The sequence below is a fragment of the Chiloscyllium plagiosum genome, unplaced genomic scaffold, assembly GCF_037043375.1.
Source record: "Chiloscyllium plagiosum isolate Xiang-an unplaced genomic scaffold, Cpla_swu_hap1 HiC_scaffold_23, whole genome shotgun sequence".
Classification (NCBI taxonomy): domain Eukaryota; kingdom Metazoa; phylum Chordata; class Chondrichthyes; order Orectolobiformes; family Hemiscylliidae; genus Chiloscyllium; species Chiloscyllium plagiosum.
Genome location: NW_028270161.1, coordinates 30,406,646 through 30,422,045, shown reverse-complemented (window position 1 = coordinate 30,422,045; position 15,400 = coordinate 30,406,646). Strand labels below are relative to the sequence as shown.

The window sequence follows — 15,400 nt, the reverse complement described above, 5'->3', positions numbered from 1 at the left end:
CAGTTCACACTGCCACCTGCCACTTCACACTGCAATCTGCCCCTTCACACTGCCACCTCCCCCTTCACACTGCCAACTGCCCCTTCACACTGCCACCTGCACCCTCACACTGCCACCTGCCCCTTCACACTGCCATCTGCCCCTTCACACTGCCAACTGCCCCTTCACACTGCCACCTGCACCCTCACACTGCCACCTGCCCCTTCACACTGCCATCTGCCCCTTCACACTGCCAACTGCCCCTTCACACTGCCAACTGCCCCTTCACACTGCCACTGGCCCCCTCAGAATGCCACCTGTCCCTTCACACTGCTGCCTGATCTCTCACACTGCCACCTGCCCCTTCACACTGCCACCTGCCCCTCACACTGCCACCTGCCACTTCACACTGCCACCTGTCCCTTCACACTGCCACCGGCCCCCTCAGAATGCCACCTGTCCCTTCACACTGCTGCCTGCCCTTTCACACTGCTGCCTGACCTCTCAGACTGCCACCTGCCCCTTCGCATTGCCACCTGCCCCTTCACACAGTAACCTGCCACTTCACACTGCCGTCTATCCCCCTCAAACTGCCACCTGCCCCTTCAAACAACCACCTGCCTCCCTCACATTGCTGCCTGCCCACCTCACACTGCCACCTGCCCCTTCAAAAAACCACCAGCACCTTCACACTGCCATCTGCCCGTCAAACAACCACCAGCCATTTCACACTGCCACCTGCCCCGTCACACTGCCACCTGCCCCTTCACACTGCTACCTGCGCTTTCACACAGCCAACTGCCCCCTCACACTGCCCTCTGCCGCTTCACACTGCCACCTGCCCCATCACACTGCCACCTGCCACTTCACACAGCCACCTGCCCCTCCTCACACTGCTGTCTGCCCCTTCACACTGCCACCTGCCCCTTCAAACTGCTGCCTGCCCCTTCACACTGCCACCTGCCCCTTCACACTGCTGCCTGCCCCTTCACACTGCCACCTGCCCCTTCACACTGCCACCTGCCCACTCACACTGCTGCCTGCCCCTTCACAGTGCCATCTGCCCCTTTGCACTGCCACCTTCCCCCCTCACACTGCCACCTGCCCCTTCTCACTGCAACCTGCCATTTCACACTGCCATCTGCCCTTTCACACTGCCAACTGCCCCTTCACACTGCCAACTGCCCCTTCAACTGCTGTCTGCCCCCTCACACTTGCCATCTGCACCCTCACACTGCCACCTGTCCCTTCACACTGCCACCTGCCCCTTCACACTGCCATCTGCCCCTTCAACTGCTGTCTGCCCCCTCACACTTGCCATCTGCACCCTCACACTGCCACCTGTCCCTTCACACTGCCACCTGCCCCTTCACACTGCCAATGGCCCCCTCAGAATGCCACCTGTCCCTTCACACTGCTGCCTGAACTCTCACACTGCCATCTGCTCCTTCGCATTACCACCTGCCCCTCACACTGCCACCTGCCACTTCACACTGCCACCTGCCCCTTCACACTGCCACCGACCCCCTCAGAATGGCACCTGTCCCTTCACACTGCTGCCTGCCCTTTCACACTGCTGCCTGCCCTTTCACACTGCTGCCTGACCTCTCACACTACCACCTGCCCCTTCACACTGCCACCGACCCCCTCAGAATGCCACCTGTACTTCACACTGCTGCCTGCCCTTTCACACTGCTGCCTGACCTCTCACACTGCCATCTGCTCCTTCGCATTACCACCTGCCCCTCACACTGCCACCTGCCACTTCACACTGCCACCTGCCCCTTCACACTGCCACCGACCCCCTCAGAATGGCACCTGTCCCTTCACACTGCTGCCTGCCCTTTCACACTGCTGCCTGCCCTTTCACACTGCTGCCTGACCTCTCACACTGCCACCTGCCCCTTCGCATTGCCACCTGCCCCTTCACACAGTAACCTGCCACTTCACACTGCCGTCTATACCCCTCAAACTGCCACCTGCCCCTTCAAACAAACACCTCCCTCCCTCACATTGCTGCCTGCCCCCCTCACACCTTCACCTGCCCCTTCTAAAAACCACCAGCCCCTTCACTGCCATCTGCCCGTCAAACAACCACCAGCCATTTCACACAGCCATCTGCCCCTACACACTGCCACCTGCCCCATCACACTGCCATCTGCCCGTCAAACAACCACCAGCCATTTCACACAGCCATCTGCCCCTTCACACTGTTGCCTGCCCCTTCACACTGTTGCCTGCCCCTTCACAATGCCACCAGCCCCTTCACACTGTTGCCTGCCCCTTCACACTGCCATCTGCCCCTTCACACTGTTGCCTGCCCCTTCACACTGCCATCTGCCCCTTCACACTGCCACCTGCCTCCTCAGACTGCCAGCTGCCCCTTCACACTGTTGCCTGCCCCTTCACACTGCCACATGCCCCTTCACAATACCACCTGCCCCCTCACACTGCCATCTGCCCCTTCACACCGCCGCCTGCCCCTTCACACTGCCATCTGCCCCTTCACACTGCCATCTGCCCCTTCAGACTGTTGCCTGCCACTTCACACAGCCACCAGCCCCTTCACACTGCCACCAGCACCTTCACACTGCCACCTGCCCCGTCACACTGCCACCTACCCCTTCACACTGCCACCTGCCCCTTCATACTGCCACCTGCCACTTCACACAGCCACCTGCAACCCTCACACTGCCACCTGCCCCTTCAAACAACCACCTGCCCCCCTCACACTGCTGCCTGCCCCTTCACACTGCCATCTGCCCCTTCACACTGCCACCTACCCTGTCACACTGCCACCTGCCACTTCACACCACCACCTGCCCACCCTCACACTGCCACCTGCCCCTTCAAACAACCACCTACCCCCCTCACACTGCTGCCTGCCCCTTCACACTGCCACCTGCCCCTTCACACTGCCACCTGCCCCTTCACACTGCCATCTGCCCCTTCGCACCGCCGCCTGCCCCGTCACACTGGCATCTGCCCCCTCACATTGCCACCTGCCTCTTCACACTGCCACCTGCCACTTCACACAGCCACCTGCAACCTTCACACTGCCAACTGCCCCTTCAAACAACCACCTGCCCCCTCACACTGCTGCCTGCCCCTTCACACTGCTATCCGCCCCTTCACACTGCCATCTGCCCCTTCACACTGCCACCTGTCCCTTCACACTGCCACCTGCCACTTCACACAGCCACCTGCCACCCTCAAACTGCCACCTGCCCCTTCAAGCAACCACCTGCCCCCCTCACACTGCTGCCTGCCCCCTTCACACTGCCACCGGCCCCTTCAAACAACCACCAGTCCCTTCACACTGCCACCTGCCCCGTCGCACTGCCACCTGCCCCTTCACACTGCCACCTGCCACTTCACACCACCACCTGTCCACCCTCACACTGCCACCTGCCCCTTCAAACAACCACCTGCCCCCCTCAAACTGCTGCCTGCCCCTTCACACTGCCACCTGCCCCTTCACACTGCCACCTGCCCCTTCACACTGCCATCTGCCCCTTCGCACCGCCACCTGCCCCGTCACACTGGCATCTGCCCCCTCACATTGCTACCTGCCCCTTCACACTGCCACCTGCCACTTCACACAGCCACCTTGCAACCCTCAGACTGCCAACTGCCCCTTCAAACAACCACCTGCCCCCCCTCACACTGCTGCCTGCCCCCTTCACACTGCCATCCGCCCCTTCACACTGCCATCTGCCCCGCTCACACTGCCACCTGTCCCTTCACACTGCCACCTGCCACTTCACACAGCCACCTGCCACCCTCAAACTGCCACCTGCCCCTTCAAACAACCACCTGCCCCCCTCACACTGCTGCCTGCCCCCTTCACACTGCCACCTGCCCCTTCAAACAACCACCAGCCCCTTCACACTGCCACCTGCCCCGTCACACTGCCACCTACCCCTTCACACTGCCACCTGCCCCTTCACACTGCCACCTGCCACTTCACACAGCCACCTGCCCCCCTCACACTGCTGCCTGCCCCCTTCACACTGCCACCTGCCACTTCACACAGCCATCTGTACCTCCTATAACTGCCACCTACCCCCTCAGACTGCCAACTGCCCCTTCACAATGCTGCCTGCCCCCCTCACACTGCTGCCTGCCCCCTTCACAGTGCCACCTGCCCCTTCAAACAACCACCAGCCCCTTCACACTGCCACCTGCCCCCCCACACTGCCATCTGCCCCTTCACACTGCTGCCTGCCCCTTCACACTGCTGCCTGCTCCTTCACTCAGCCACCTGCCGCCTCACACTGCCACCTGCCACTTCACACGGTCACCTGCCACCCTCAAACTGCCACCTGCCCCTTCAAACCAACACCTGCCCCCTCACACTGCTGCCTGCCCCTTCACACTGCCACCTGCCCCTTCAAACAACCACCAGCCCCTTCACACTGCCACCTGCCCCTTCAAACAACTAGCTGCCAATTCACACTGCTGCCTGCCCCTTCACACTGCTACCTGCCCCCTCACACTGCTGCCTGCCCCTTCTCACTGCCACCTGCCCCTTCAAACAACCACCAGCCCCTTCACACTGCCACCTGCCCCTTCAAACAACTAGCTGCCAATTCACACTGCTGCCTGCCCCTTCACACTGCTACCTGCCCCCTCACACTGCTGCCTGCCCCTTCTCACTGCCACCTGCCCCTTCAAACAACCAGCTGCCAATTCACACTGCTGCCTGCCCTTTCACACTGCTGCCTGCCCCTTCGCACTGCCACCTGCCCCCTCACACTGCCACATGCCCCTTCACACTGCCGCCTGCCCCCCTCACACTGCTGCCTGCCCCCTCACAATGCCACCTGCCACTTCACACAGCCATCTGTCCCCCCTAAAACTGCCACCTACCCCCTCAGACTGCCAACTGCCCCCCTCACATTGCTGCCTGCCCCTACACACTGCCGCCTGCCCCCGCACACTGCTGCCAGCCCCTTCACACTGCCACCTGCCCCTTCACACTGCCACTTGCCACCTCACACTGCCACCTGCCCCTTCACACTGCCACCTGGCCTTTCACACTGCCACCTGCCCCTTCACAATGCTGCCTGCCCCTTCACACTGCCACCTGCCCCCTCACATTGCCACCTACCCCGTCACACTGCCACCTGCCCCTTCAGACTGCCACCTGCCCCTTCATACTGCCACTTACCCCATTACACTGCCGCCTGCTCCGCCACAGTGCCACCTGCCCCCTCACACTGCCCCCTGCCCCGTCACACTGCTACCTGTCCCTTCACTCTGCCACCTGCCGCCTCACAGTGCTACCTGCAACTTCAAACTGCCACCTGCCCCTTCACACAGCCAACTGCCCCGCTCACACTGCTGCCTGCCCCCTCACACTGCCACCTGCCCCTTCACACGGTCACCTTCCACCCTCAAACTGCCACCTGCCCCTTCAAACCAACACCTGCCCCCCTCACACTGCTGCCTGCCCCTTCACACTGCCACCTGCCCCTTCAAACAACCACCAGCCTCTTCACACTGCCACCTGCCCCTTCAAACAACTAGCTGCCAATTCACACTGCCACCTGCCCCTTCTCACTGCTACCTGCCCCTTCAAACAACCAGCTGCCAATTCACACTGCTGCCTGCCCTTTCACACTGCTGCCTGCCCCTTCGCACTGCCACCTGCCCCCTCACTGCCACCTGCCACCTCACACTGCCACCTACCTCGTCACACTGCCACCTGCCACTTCACACTGCCACCTGCCCCCCTCACACTGCTGCCAGCCCCATCACACTGCCACCTGCTACTTCACACTGCCACCATCCCACCCTCACACTGCCACCTGCCCCTTCAGACAACCACCAGCCCCTTCACACTGTCACCTGCCCCTTCAAACAACCACCAGCCACTTCACACCGCCATCTGCCCCCCTCACACTGCCACCTGACCCTTCAAACAACCACCTGCCAATTCACACTGCTGCCTGCCCCCTTCACACTACCACCTGCCCCCTCACACTGCTGCCTGCCCCCTTCACACTGCCACCTGCCCCCTCACACTGCTGCCTGCCCCTTCACAGTGCCATCTGCCCCTTTGCACTGCCACCTTCCCCCTCACACTGCCACCTGCCCCTTCTCACTGCGACGTGCCCCTTCACACTGACACTTGCCCCTTCACACTGCCATCTGCCCTTTCACACTGCCACCTGCCCCCTCAGAATGCCATCTGCCCCTTCACACTGCTGTCTGCACCCTCATACTGCCACCTGCCCCTTCACATTGCCACCTGCCACTTCACACTGCCATCTGCCCCTTCACACTGCTGTCTGCTCCCTCACACTTGCCATCTGCCCCTTCACACTGCTGTCTGCCCCCTCACACTTGCCATCTGCAGCCTCACACTGCCACCTGCCCCTTCACACTGCCACCTGCCCCTTCACACTGCCATCTGCCCCTTCACACTGCCACCTGCCCCTTCACACTGCCACCTGCCCCATCACACTGCTGCCTGACCCTTCACACTGCTGCCTGATCTCTCACACTGCCATCTGCCCATTCGCATTATACCTGCCCCTCACACTGCCACCTGCCCCTTCACACTGCCACTGGCCCCCTCAGAATGCCACCTGTCCCTTCACACTGCTGCCTGCCCCTTCACACTGCTGCCTGACCTCTCACACTGCCACCTGCCCCTTCGCATTGCCACCTGCCCCTTCACACAGTAACCTGCCACTTCACACTGCCGTCTATCCCCCTCAAACTGCTACCTGCCCCTTCAAACAACCACCTGCCTCCCTCACATTGCTGCCTGCCCCCCTCACACTGCCACCTGCCCCTTCAAAAAGCCACCAGCCCCTTCACACTGCCACCTGCCCGTCAAACAACCACCAGCCATTTCTCACAGCCATCTGCCCCCCTCACACTGCCACCTGCCCCTTCACACTGCCACCTGCCTCCTCACACTGCCACCTGCCCCTTCACACTGTTGCCTGCCCCTTCACACTGCCACCTGCCCCTTCACACTGTTGCCTGCCCCTTCACACTGCCACCTGCCCCTTCACACTGTTGCCTGCCCCTTCACACTGTTGCCTGCCCCTTCACACTGTTGCCTGCCCCTTCACACTGCCACCTGCCCTTTCACACTGTTGCCTGCCCCTTCACACTGCCACCTGCCCCTTCACACTGCCACCTGCCCCTTCACACTGTTGCCTGTCCCTTCACACTGCCATCTGCCCCTTCACACTGCCACCTGCCTCCTCACAATGCCACCTGCCCCATCACACTGTTGCCTGTCCCTTCACACTGCCATCTGCCCACCTCACACTGCCACTTGCCTCCTCAGACTGCCACCTGCCCCTTCACACTGTTGCCTGCCCCTTCACACTGCCACCTGCCCTTTCACACTGTTGCCTGCCCCTTCACACTGCCACCTGCCCCTTCACACTGCCACCTGCCCCTTCACACTGTTGCCTGTCCCTTCACACTGCCATCTGCCCCTTCACACTGCCACCTGCCTCCTCACAATGCCACCTGCCCCATCACACTGTTGCCTGTCCCTTCACACTGCCATCTGCCCACCTCACACTGCCACTTGCCTCCTCAGACTGCCACCTGCCCCTTCACACTGTTGCCTGCCCCTTCACACTGCCACCTGCCCTTTCACACTGTTGCCTGCCCCTTCACACTGCCACCTGCCCCTTCACACTGCCACCTGCCCCTTCACACTGTTGCCTGTCCCTTCACACTGCCATCTGCCCCTTCACACTGCCACCTGCCTCCTCACAATGCCACCTGCCCCATCACACTGTTGCCTGTCCCTTCACACTGCCATCTGCCCACCTCACACTGCCACTTGCCTCCTCAGACTGCCACCTGCCCCTTCACACTGTTGCCTGTCCCTTCACATTGCCACCTGCCCCTTCACACTGCTGCATGCCTCTTCACACTGCCACCTGCCCCCTCACACTGCCATCTGCCCCCCTCACACTGCCACCTGCCCCTTCAAACAAGCAGCTGCCAATTCACACTGCTGCCTGCACCCTTCACACTGCCACCTGCCCCCTCACACTGCCACCTGCCCCTTCACACTGCCACCTGCCCCGTCACACTGGCACCTGCCCCGTCACACTGCCAGCTGCCCCCTCACATTGCCACCTGCCCCCTCACACTGCTGCCTGCCACTTACACTGCCACCTGCCCCCTCACACTGCCACCTTCCCCTTCACTCTGTCACCTGCTCCTTCACACTGCCACCTGCCCCCTCACAATGCCACCTGCCCCCTCACAATGCCACCTGCCCCCTCACAATGCCACCTGCCCCCTCACAATGCCACCTGCCCCCTCACTCTGCCATTTGCCCCTTCACACTGCCACCTGCCCCCTCACACTGTCACCTGCCATTTCATCCTGCCATCTGCCCCATCACACAGACACCTGCCCTTTCACACTGCCACCTGCCCCCTCACATTGCCACCTTCCCCTTCACACTGCCACTTGCCCTTTCTCACAGCCACCTGCCCTTTGACACTGCCACTTGTCACCTCACACTGCCACCTGCCCCTTCCCACTGATGCCTGCCCCCTCACACTGCTACCTGCCCCTTCACCTTGCTGCCTGCCCCTTCACACTGCCACCTTCTCCTTCACACTGCCACCTGCCCCCTCACAGTGCCACCTGTCCCCTTCACACTGCCATCAGCCCCTTCACACTGCCACCTGCCCGCTCACACTACCACCTTCCCATTCACACTGTCACCTGCCCCTTCACTCTGCCATCTGCCCCTTCACACAGCCATCTGCCCCCTCACACTGCCGCCTGCCCCTTCACACTGCTACCTGCCCCTTCACACTGCCACCTGCCCCCTCACAGTGCCACCTGCCCCCTTCACACTGCCACCTGGCCCCTCACACTGCCACCTGCCACTTCACACTGCTGCCTGCCCCCTCACACTGCCATCTGCCCCTTCACCTTGCTGCCTGCCCCTTCACACTGCCACCTGCCCCTTCACACTGCCACCTGCCCGCTCACACTATCACCTTCCCATTCACACTGCCGCCCGCCCCTTCACACTGCCATCTGCCCCTTCACCCTGCTATCTGCCCCTTCACCCTGCCATCTGCCCCTTCACACTGCCATCTGCCCCTTCACCCTGCCGCCTGCCCCTTCACACTACCACCTTCCCATTCACACTGCCGCCTGCCCCTTCACACTGCCATCTGCCCCTTCACCCTGCCATCTGCCCCTTCACTCTGCCATCTGCCCCTTCACCCTGCCATCTGCCCCTTCACTCTGCCATCTGCCCCTTCACTCTGCCATCTGCCCCTTCACCCTGCCATCTGCCCCTTCACCCTGCCACCTGCCCCCTCACACTGCCGGTTGCCTCTGTGTACAGCACTGGATAAAACGCTTTGTGCTACCAACGTGCAATGCATCCCGTTTTCCTTTCTTAATAGTAACTGTCCCTATCAAAGTGAAACCACAGTGAATTTTGCTGCTGGAATTTAATCCATAATAAATGGAACACCAGTACATGGACAGGGTTCCAAGGTCACATTCAGCACTGGAGCCATTACTAATGTGATGAACAAGACACAAGATGTAACGATTCCTAACACAGCTCTGAAAGACCACTTTCAGGTGTGCAAAAGCTGGTGGGCAGGGAGACAAATCCAGGAAGCTTGACACAAGGGGATAGCAGCAATATAACAAGCCCAAAAACCTGGTCAAGTTCAGTGAGTGTGTCTTCTTATGATGCATCCTCTTGACTGTACCACTAACATCTCTTACTGCTCTTTACGCTATATCTCAACCACTGACAGGCATTAGGACTTAGCGACAAGCAACCGGACATTTCACCTCACCTTAAACATTTAGCAATACTGTGAGCTTTATACCAAACTCTCACAGCCTCCACCTGGCAGCATGTCACCCAAACACAGCATTTAGTAGTTACTGACACCCTGCCTTCTCTTTCATGGTACTCTGGCAAACAATGGAAAAGACCAGATCAAATCCAGTGCTGAGGGAAATGTATGGGATGAGGTGAGTAAGGGCCCTGTATCTCCTCAGTCGACTACAGGATTTGGTTGACTATAGCATGGGACCATCAGGAACGGAGCCTAATGTCTGACATTGCTGAGGACATTGGAGATGGTAACGTGCTCAAGTCATATGCCCCTTCACAACTCCCAAAATGCTCTCATCTTGCTAAATGGCATGATGAGTAAAGTTCACCCGGTCTAATAATGGAATCCTTGCTTCTTACCACACTCTTCTCCCCTCACACCAGCCTGCTTTCAGTTAGCCAAGAATGACCACAAGCTCAGTGCAGAAAGCACAAAGGAGAAAATTCAGCATCTGTGATATTCTCTGTCACAAGCTCCGAGACTGAGTCTGTGTTTCTCCCTTAGACAACATTCTGGAGTTGAGATCAATGCGTGTCAAGTCAAAATGGTGAACTGCAGCCAGGCGACAGGTAAAGATTGATTCAGTTGCCAGCTCACAAGAGGATGAAGTTGTTCAGGAGTTCTTGATACCAGGGACAGGATACCAGGCAGCACTGATAAAGTATGTACAATAAGATCCTGGGTGCATTGACTGACCTGGCAGAAAGCCCCCTGTCATTGCCAAGGAGCTTGGAGGAGTCTGGTCCCAACTTACAGAAGGAATAATCCAGCACTTGCCCGCATCACCACTTCTGCTCCATCTCCCTGATGTGTTGTAAGCAGCAGGGAGCTGCCTTTCGGCCCCCAGGCCCATTGTAATCATCGTGTACACAGGTCACCAAAGCATCTGCTCTCCTTAGCAGGCTTCAGCTAAGCTAACTCATGACCACACACCTTCAAAGGCATGTCAGAATATTAGCAGATGGTTTATAATGTAAAAGCTCCTAAAACTAATCTACCCTTCCACTTGTGTGCCTGGCTTTTTAAGGATTTGGGTTTAGGGACAACTTACAGTTTAAAGCTTGTTGTTTGTGGATGGTTGATTAAATGATTTACCTCAACATATCAAATTAAATTCTGACATTGTATCAGCTGTTGGGCAGTGTGACTTCAGGACCTTCCACACAGACTGTGTATCCCTGCGCAGACTGCCTTTGCAGTTTCACCAGGTGATGAGGTGTCTCAACAGGCCATGCTAGAAGCAACTGACAGTTCAGGAGAGAATTTTGAAGGTGGTCCACTCTAAGCAGGGTTAGGGAGAATTGATGATGATAGGTGATCCTGGGGTAAAGAGGGCAGTATAGGCTAGATGACCTCTATTGTGTTATATCCCATGGTCAGTAAGAGACATGTATAACATCACCACTGTGTGTGCCTGAAGACATAAACGGCTCATATTCCATCTTACCTAACACCACTTGAAGCATGACACCCTACTGGAAGCATGCTTCTCTATTATAACCTAAGAGTTTAATATTAGCTCAGACACATATATACCTGCAGAATGTACTGTTAAAATGTAAACAGTAGTTTGACGTAATAAATAGCTGTCAGATTCTTCAACATCACAACATGCGTGCCTAGTTTCTTCATTATAAGAGATTGCACAACAATTCCACATCAGGAAAATTACTCTTGTGGAAGCAAACGCATAGCACTGAGAGCAATGATGGAAAGTCCCTGTTGGTGGGGGAGCTCCTACATCTCCAGGCAATGTGAAAGTAGAACATATTCATGAAACTTTTCTTTCACAGCGGAATACTTGATGCAAGCAAAGCCTGTGTTCTAATATTTATAATATTAATATTTATAATATAGATCTAAATCTAATATTTAGATTTTCATGAAATCACAACAAATAAAACTCTCTTTCTGAAAAGATGAAAGAAGCAGACATGTTTAAGGCAGCGATGGATTGCCCCTTGTTAAACAAGGGGTGAAAATGTATCAGGGTTGGTGTGATACAGATTTCAAGTTTCAATCCAAACAGCCATCAACATATTAAATAATGGAGCAGGCTCGAGGAACTATGGTGGTTAGTCCTTCTTTGTATGTTCAAAAAGAAAACTCACATTTAACACAGCACTTTCAGGATCTGATGCAGAGAATGTGTAAACAAAATCTCCAGATTTAATGGTCTCCGAGATAGTCACGCTAGGTCCTGTACAAAATAGTAGAAAGCATTGGTCAGTACTAATTATATTAATTTTATAACTGATTGCATTTTATTGATTTCTCTCTTGTCTTAATTCAGTAGGAGGGACTGAGAAATCAGCACCATGTTCTCAGTGCAGTCACTCAATGTTTGATTTCTGATTACCTGCCACTGTGTACAGGTATTGTACCCAGGTGTACTGCTATTTTAGTTGAAGTGTCAATAATAACATTAAAAGAATATTTCAACAATTTGTATCAAATAAATTACACCAGAAATGTAATTTTAGATGTTAGCACACCACGAATGGAAAGATCTACCTGCACTCTAAATTGATAATTGGTGAATGAGGAGTGACATTAAATGAAAATAATTTGCTATGAGAGAAAAAGCTATTTCTTTGCAATCGCTATCCAATTTAGGACAAGGCTAATAATTGAAATATTTCACCTGTAAATACAGCATCACATATCGGACTTTCGTCGACCGGAATCAATGAAACATTCAGGTTGCATATTGCTTGGTTACCTCCCAGGTCTGTAACTACCACATATAATGTATAGAATGTAGCAGTAGACCCATTGTCATAGTCCAGTGTGAAGGAATTGCTGATTATTGCAGTGTTTCCAGCTGAAAGACAAAAAAGTCATCTGTTTAAATGAAATGTGGCTGAGGCAAATAATATTTTCACACTGGACATTATCATTTAATAGCTTGAAACAGCTAATAGATCTAATCAATGAGCAGTAAAGAGCAATAGACAGATAGTGTGGGAGGAATAAAGTCTATGTAAATGTCATTCAAGAAAAGTACCCATTTTAACTATTAAAATTATATTGGTTAATTCTTTACATATTAAAAAATGTGTTTAATAAATATAAATTATCAATACATTTTTTTCAGTTTTGTATATACTGACCCAAGATGAAAAAGAGCAATGGATAAATCTATAGAAACAGCTCAACTAATGTCTTACATAATATCCTCAAACATTATTTTTGGAGTGACATTAGTAAAGTCAGTATTATCCAACAATGTTTTCACATCTGTTTTAAACATTAACTGTAATATATTATTAGCACGACCAACACTTCGCAATTAACCATTTAACCATTTACTATTTACATCTCAAACATGAAAGTGAAATGCATTGCTCTGTTATTAGGATATATTAAACTCTCTCATGAAGACAAACACATCAGAGCTCTGTAGCTTGAACTTCCACATTTTACATCACTATTGCCTAGATATGTTTTTTTCTATGCAGTCTCCCATTAATGTCAGTGTTGTGCAGCATGTAACATATTAATCTGGATTATACTCCATCACAAAGTAATGAAAAATGAACAGAAACCAACATATCAAATGGCAAAGTAGAGGCAAACAAATAATCACAAGACATTAATAACATATATTGCAATACAGAAAAGTACCAGAAAGCAAAATAAAGCAGAAAAACTGAAAAAATAAAAACTAAGAAAAGCTTAGTGCGGTATGACACACATCCATTGGTATACATCATTGAATTAACATATGAAAACACAGGAATTAAACCAGGGCACATAATGAGTTGGAATTACAGAAATTACATCTTGCTAGACAGAAAGATAAATAGTACACAAACAAATACCAAAAATTAGTAAAAGAAAACATTAGAAACACAGACTCAATTATTAAAACAAACATTAGAGAACAGACTAGAACATTGAGTTCCAACTGTTATGTGGGTCCTGGTTGACTTTTGTATTCCAGGTGTTTAAACTAATCACATCCTAGGTTGAACTGGAAAGCTTAGATCACTTTGTGAAATTGTAAATTTCCATTCTGCTTGGCAGAAGACGACAAAGGCTGGTGTTGGGTGACACAATAGCCGACTCTCCAGTGCAGCCATGAATGTTGCCCATTGGAAACAAATGCACAGACAATTGATTCCTGACTAATTAACTTCTCACTCTTAAATGACTATTTGGCAATGTACAATATCCCTCTTCCTTTAAACATAATACTCCCTCTCACTATGACTGTTCCAGTCATTAATTTTTCTAAAACAAAGTAGATCAACAATTAACTTATGTTTTAAAATAAATAGAACATTTTGAGAGTGCTTTTTAGCATGTTTTCCTCTGCAGGTATTATTGATGGAATTTTTTATCGTCTTCCACCTTGGAGATTTAGTATCCATTGTCCTCAGTGAGGAATTGGCAAGCTGTGCAGGTGATGTGTGTGTGTTGCACCTCGTGCTGCAGGAGACATGCTTTCTGCTGTTAATGTTATTACCCTGGACAGTGGTGCTTCCTGTATTCTGGATCAGTGGTGCTGGAAGAGCACAGCAATTCAGGCAGCATCCGAGGACAGGCAAAATCGACGTTTCGGGCAAAAGCCCTTCATCAGGAAGGGCTTTTGCCCGAAACGTCGATTTTGCCTGTCCTCGGATGCTGCCTGAATTGCTGTGCTCTTCCAGCACCACTGATCCAGAATCTGGTTTCCAGCATCTGCAGTCATTGTTTTTACCCAGTGGTGCTTCCTGTGCTTTGTTGATTGTCTTCCTTGTTTTCCAGATCATGTGTAGGTCAAATGTGAATTCTAATGTTTCTTCTCATTTCCTTCTTGGTTTTGGTCTCAATAATGTATGACCTTGGGTCCTTAGCTTCAGCAACAAAATTTGCTGAGCTCCATATTTTCATGATTGAAATCTGTAACTGTGTACATTGCTGTTATAGCAGCTCAAATAGTGATTTAGCAAGTATGAAGTGCTAACTTCTTCATCCCTGTCTTCAGCGAATTGCTGCCTCAGTTTCTCCTAGTCACTTGGAAGATGTGTTTTGATTGGCCTGTTAGTTTGACTTTGTTTTACATTCAACAGCTCTGAAGGTGTTTTCATGTTGGCCTTGAGAGATATGAATTGGAGTGACACTCAGATAAGGATTGGGTCTTCCTTGGCCTCAGCATTTCTCAAGGGCCCCTTTGGCAATCTGGACGTGTCATTCTACAAACCCTTGTCTCCAAGGGTGATGTGGTGATGAGATGATGAAGTTGAACCCTTTGGTTTAGTGAATTCTTTAAATTTGATGGACCTAAACTGGGTTCCATTGTTATTTTTTAATCTTCCAGGAAACTCTTGCTTGGCAAAAGGACTCATACCGTTCAGATTATCATTGTTGCTTTCAAGTCTTTCATTTTCAGGAAAAAAGGGCACTGCGAATAGTAGTTTGTGATTATGAGACACCATTCTTAATTAAGTGAATAAATCAACACCCCCAGTATTCCGTGGTATGGGTTTAGTATCTATTATCTCTTTCTGACCTATGTTTCTCTCCTAGCACATATTGATTTCGACAACATAGGCAGGATC

At 52.9% G+C, this 15,400-nt stretch overlaps 1 protein-coding gene across 1 annotated transcript in view; it reads right to left on the bottom strand.

Annotated features, from left to right (window-relative positions):
• Nucleotides 1–15,400, bottom strand: part of LOC122561461 (protocadherin Fat 4-like) — a 188,238-nt gene that overhangs the window by 142,786 nt on the left and 30,052 nt on the right. Inside the window, exon 4 of the mRNA XM_087999295.1 lies at nucleotides 11,966–12,054. Within this exon, the coding sequence (XP_087855421.1) occupies nucleotides 11,966–12,054 (89 nt within the window). The remainder of the gene's footprint in view (nucleotides 1–11,965; nucleotides 12,055–15,400) is intronic.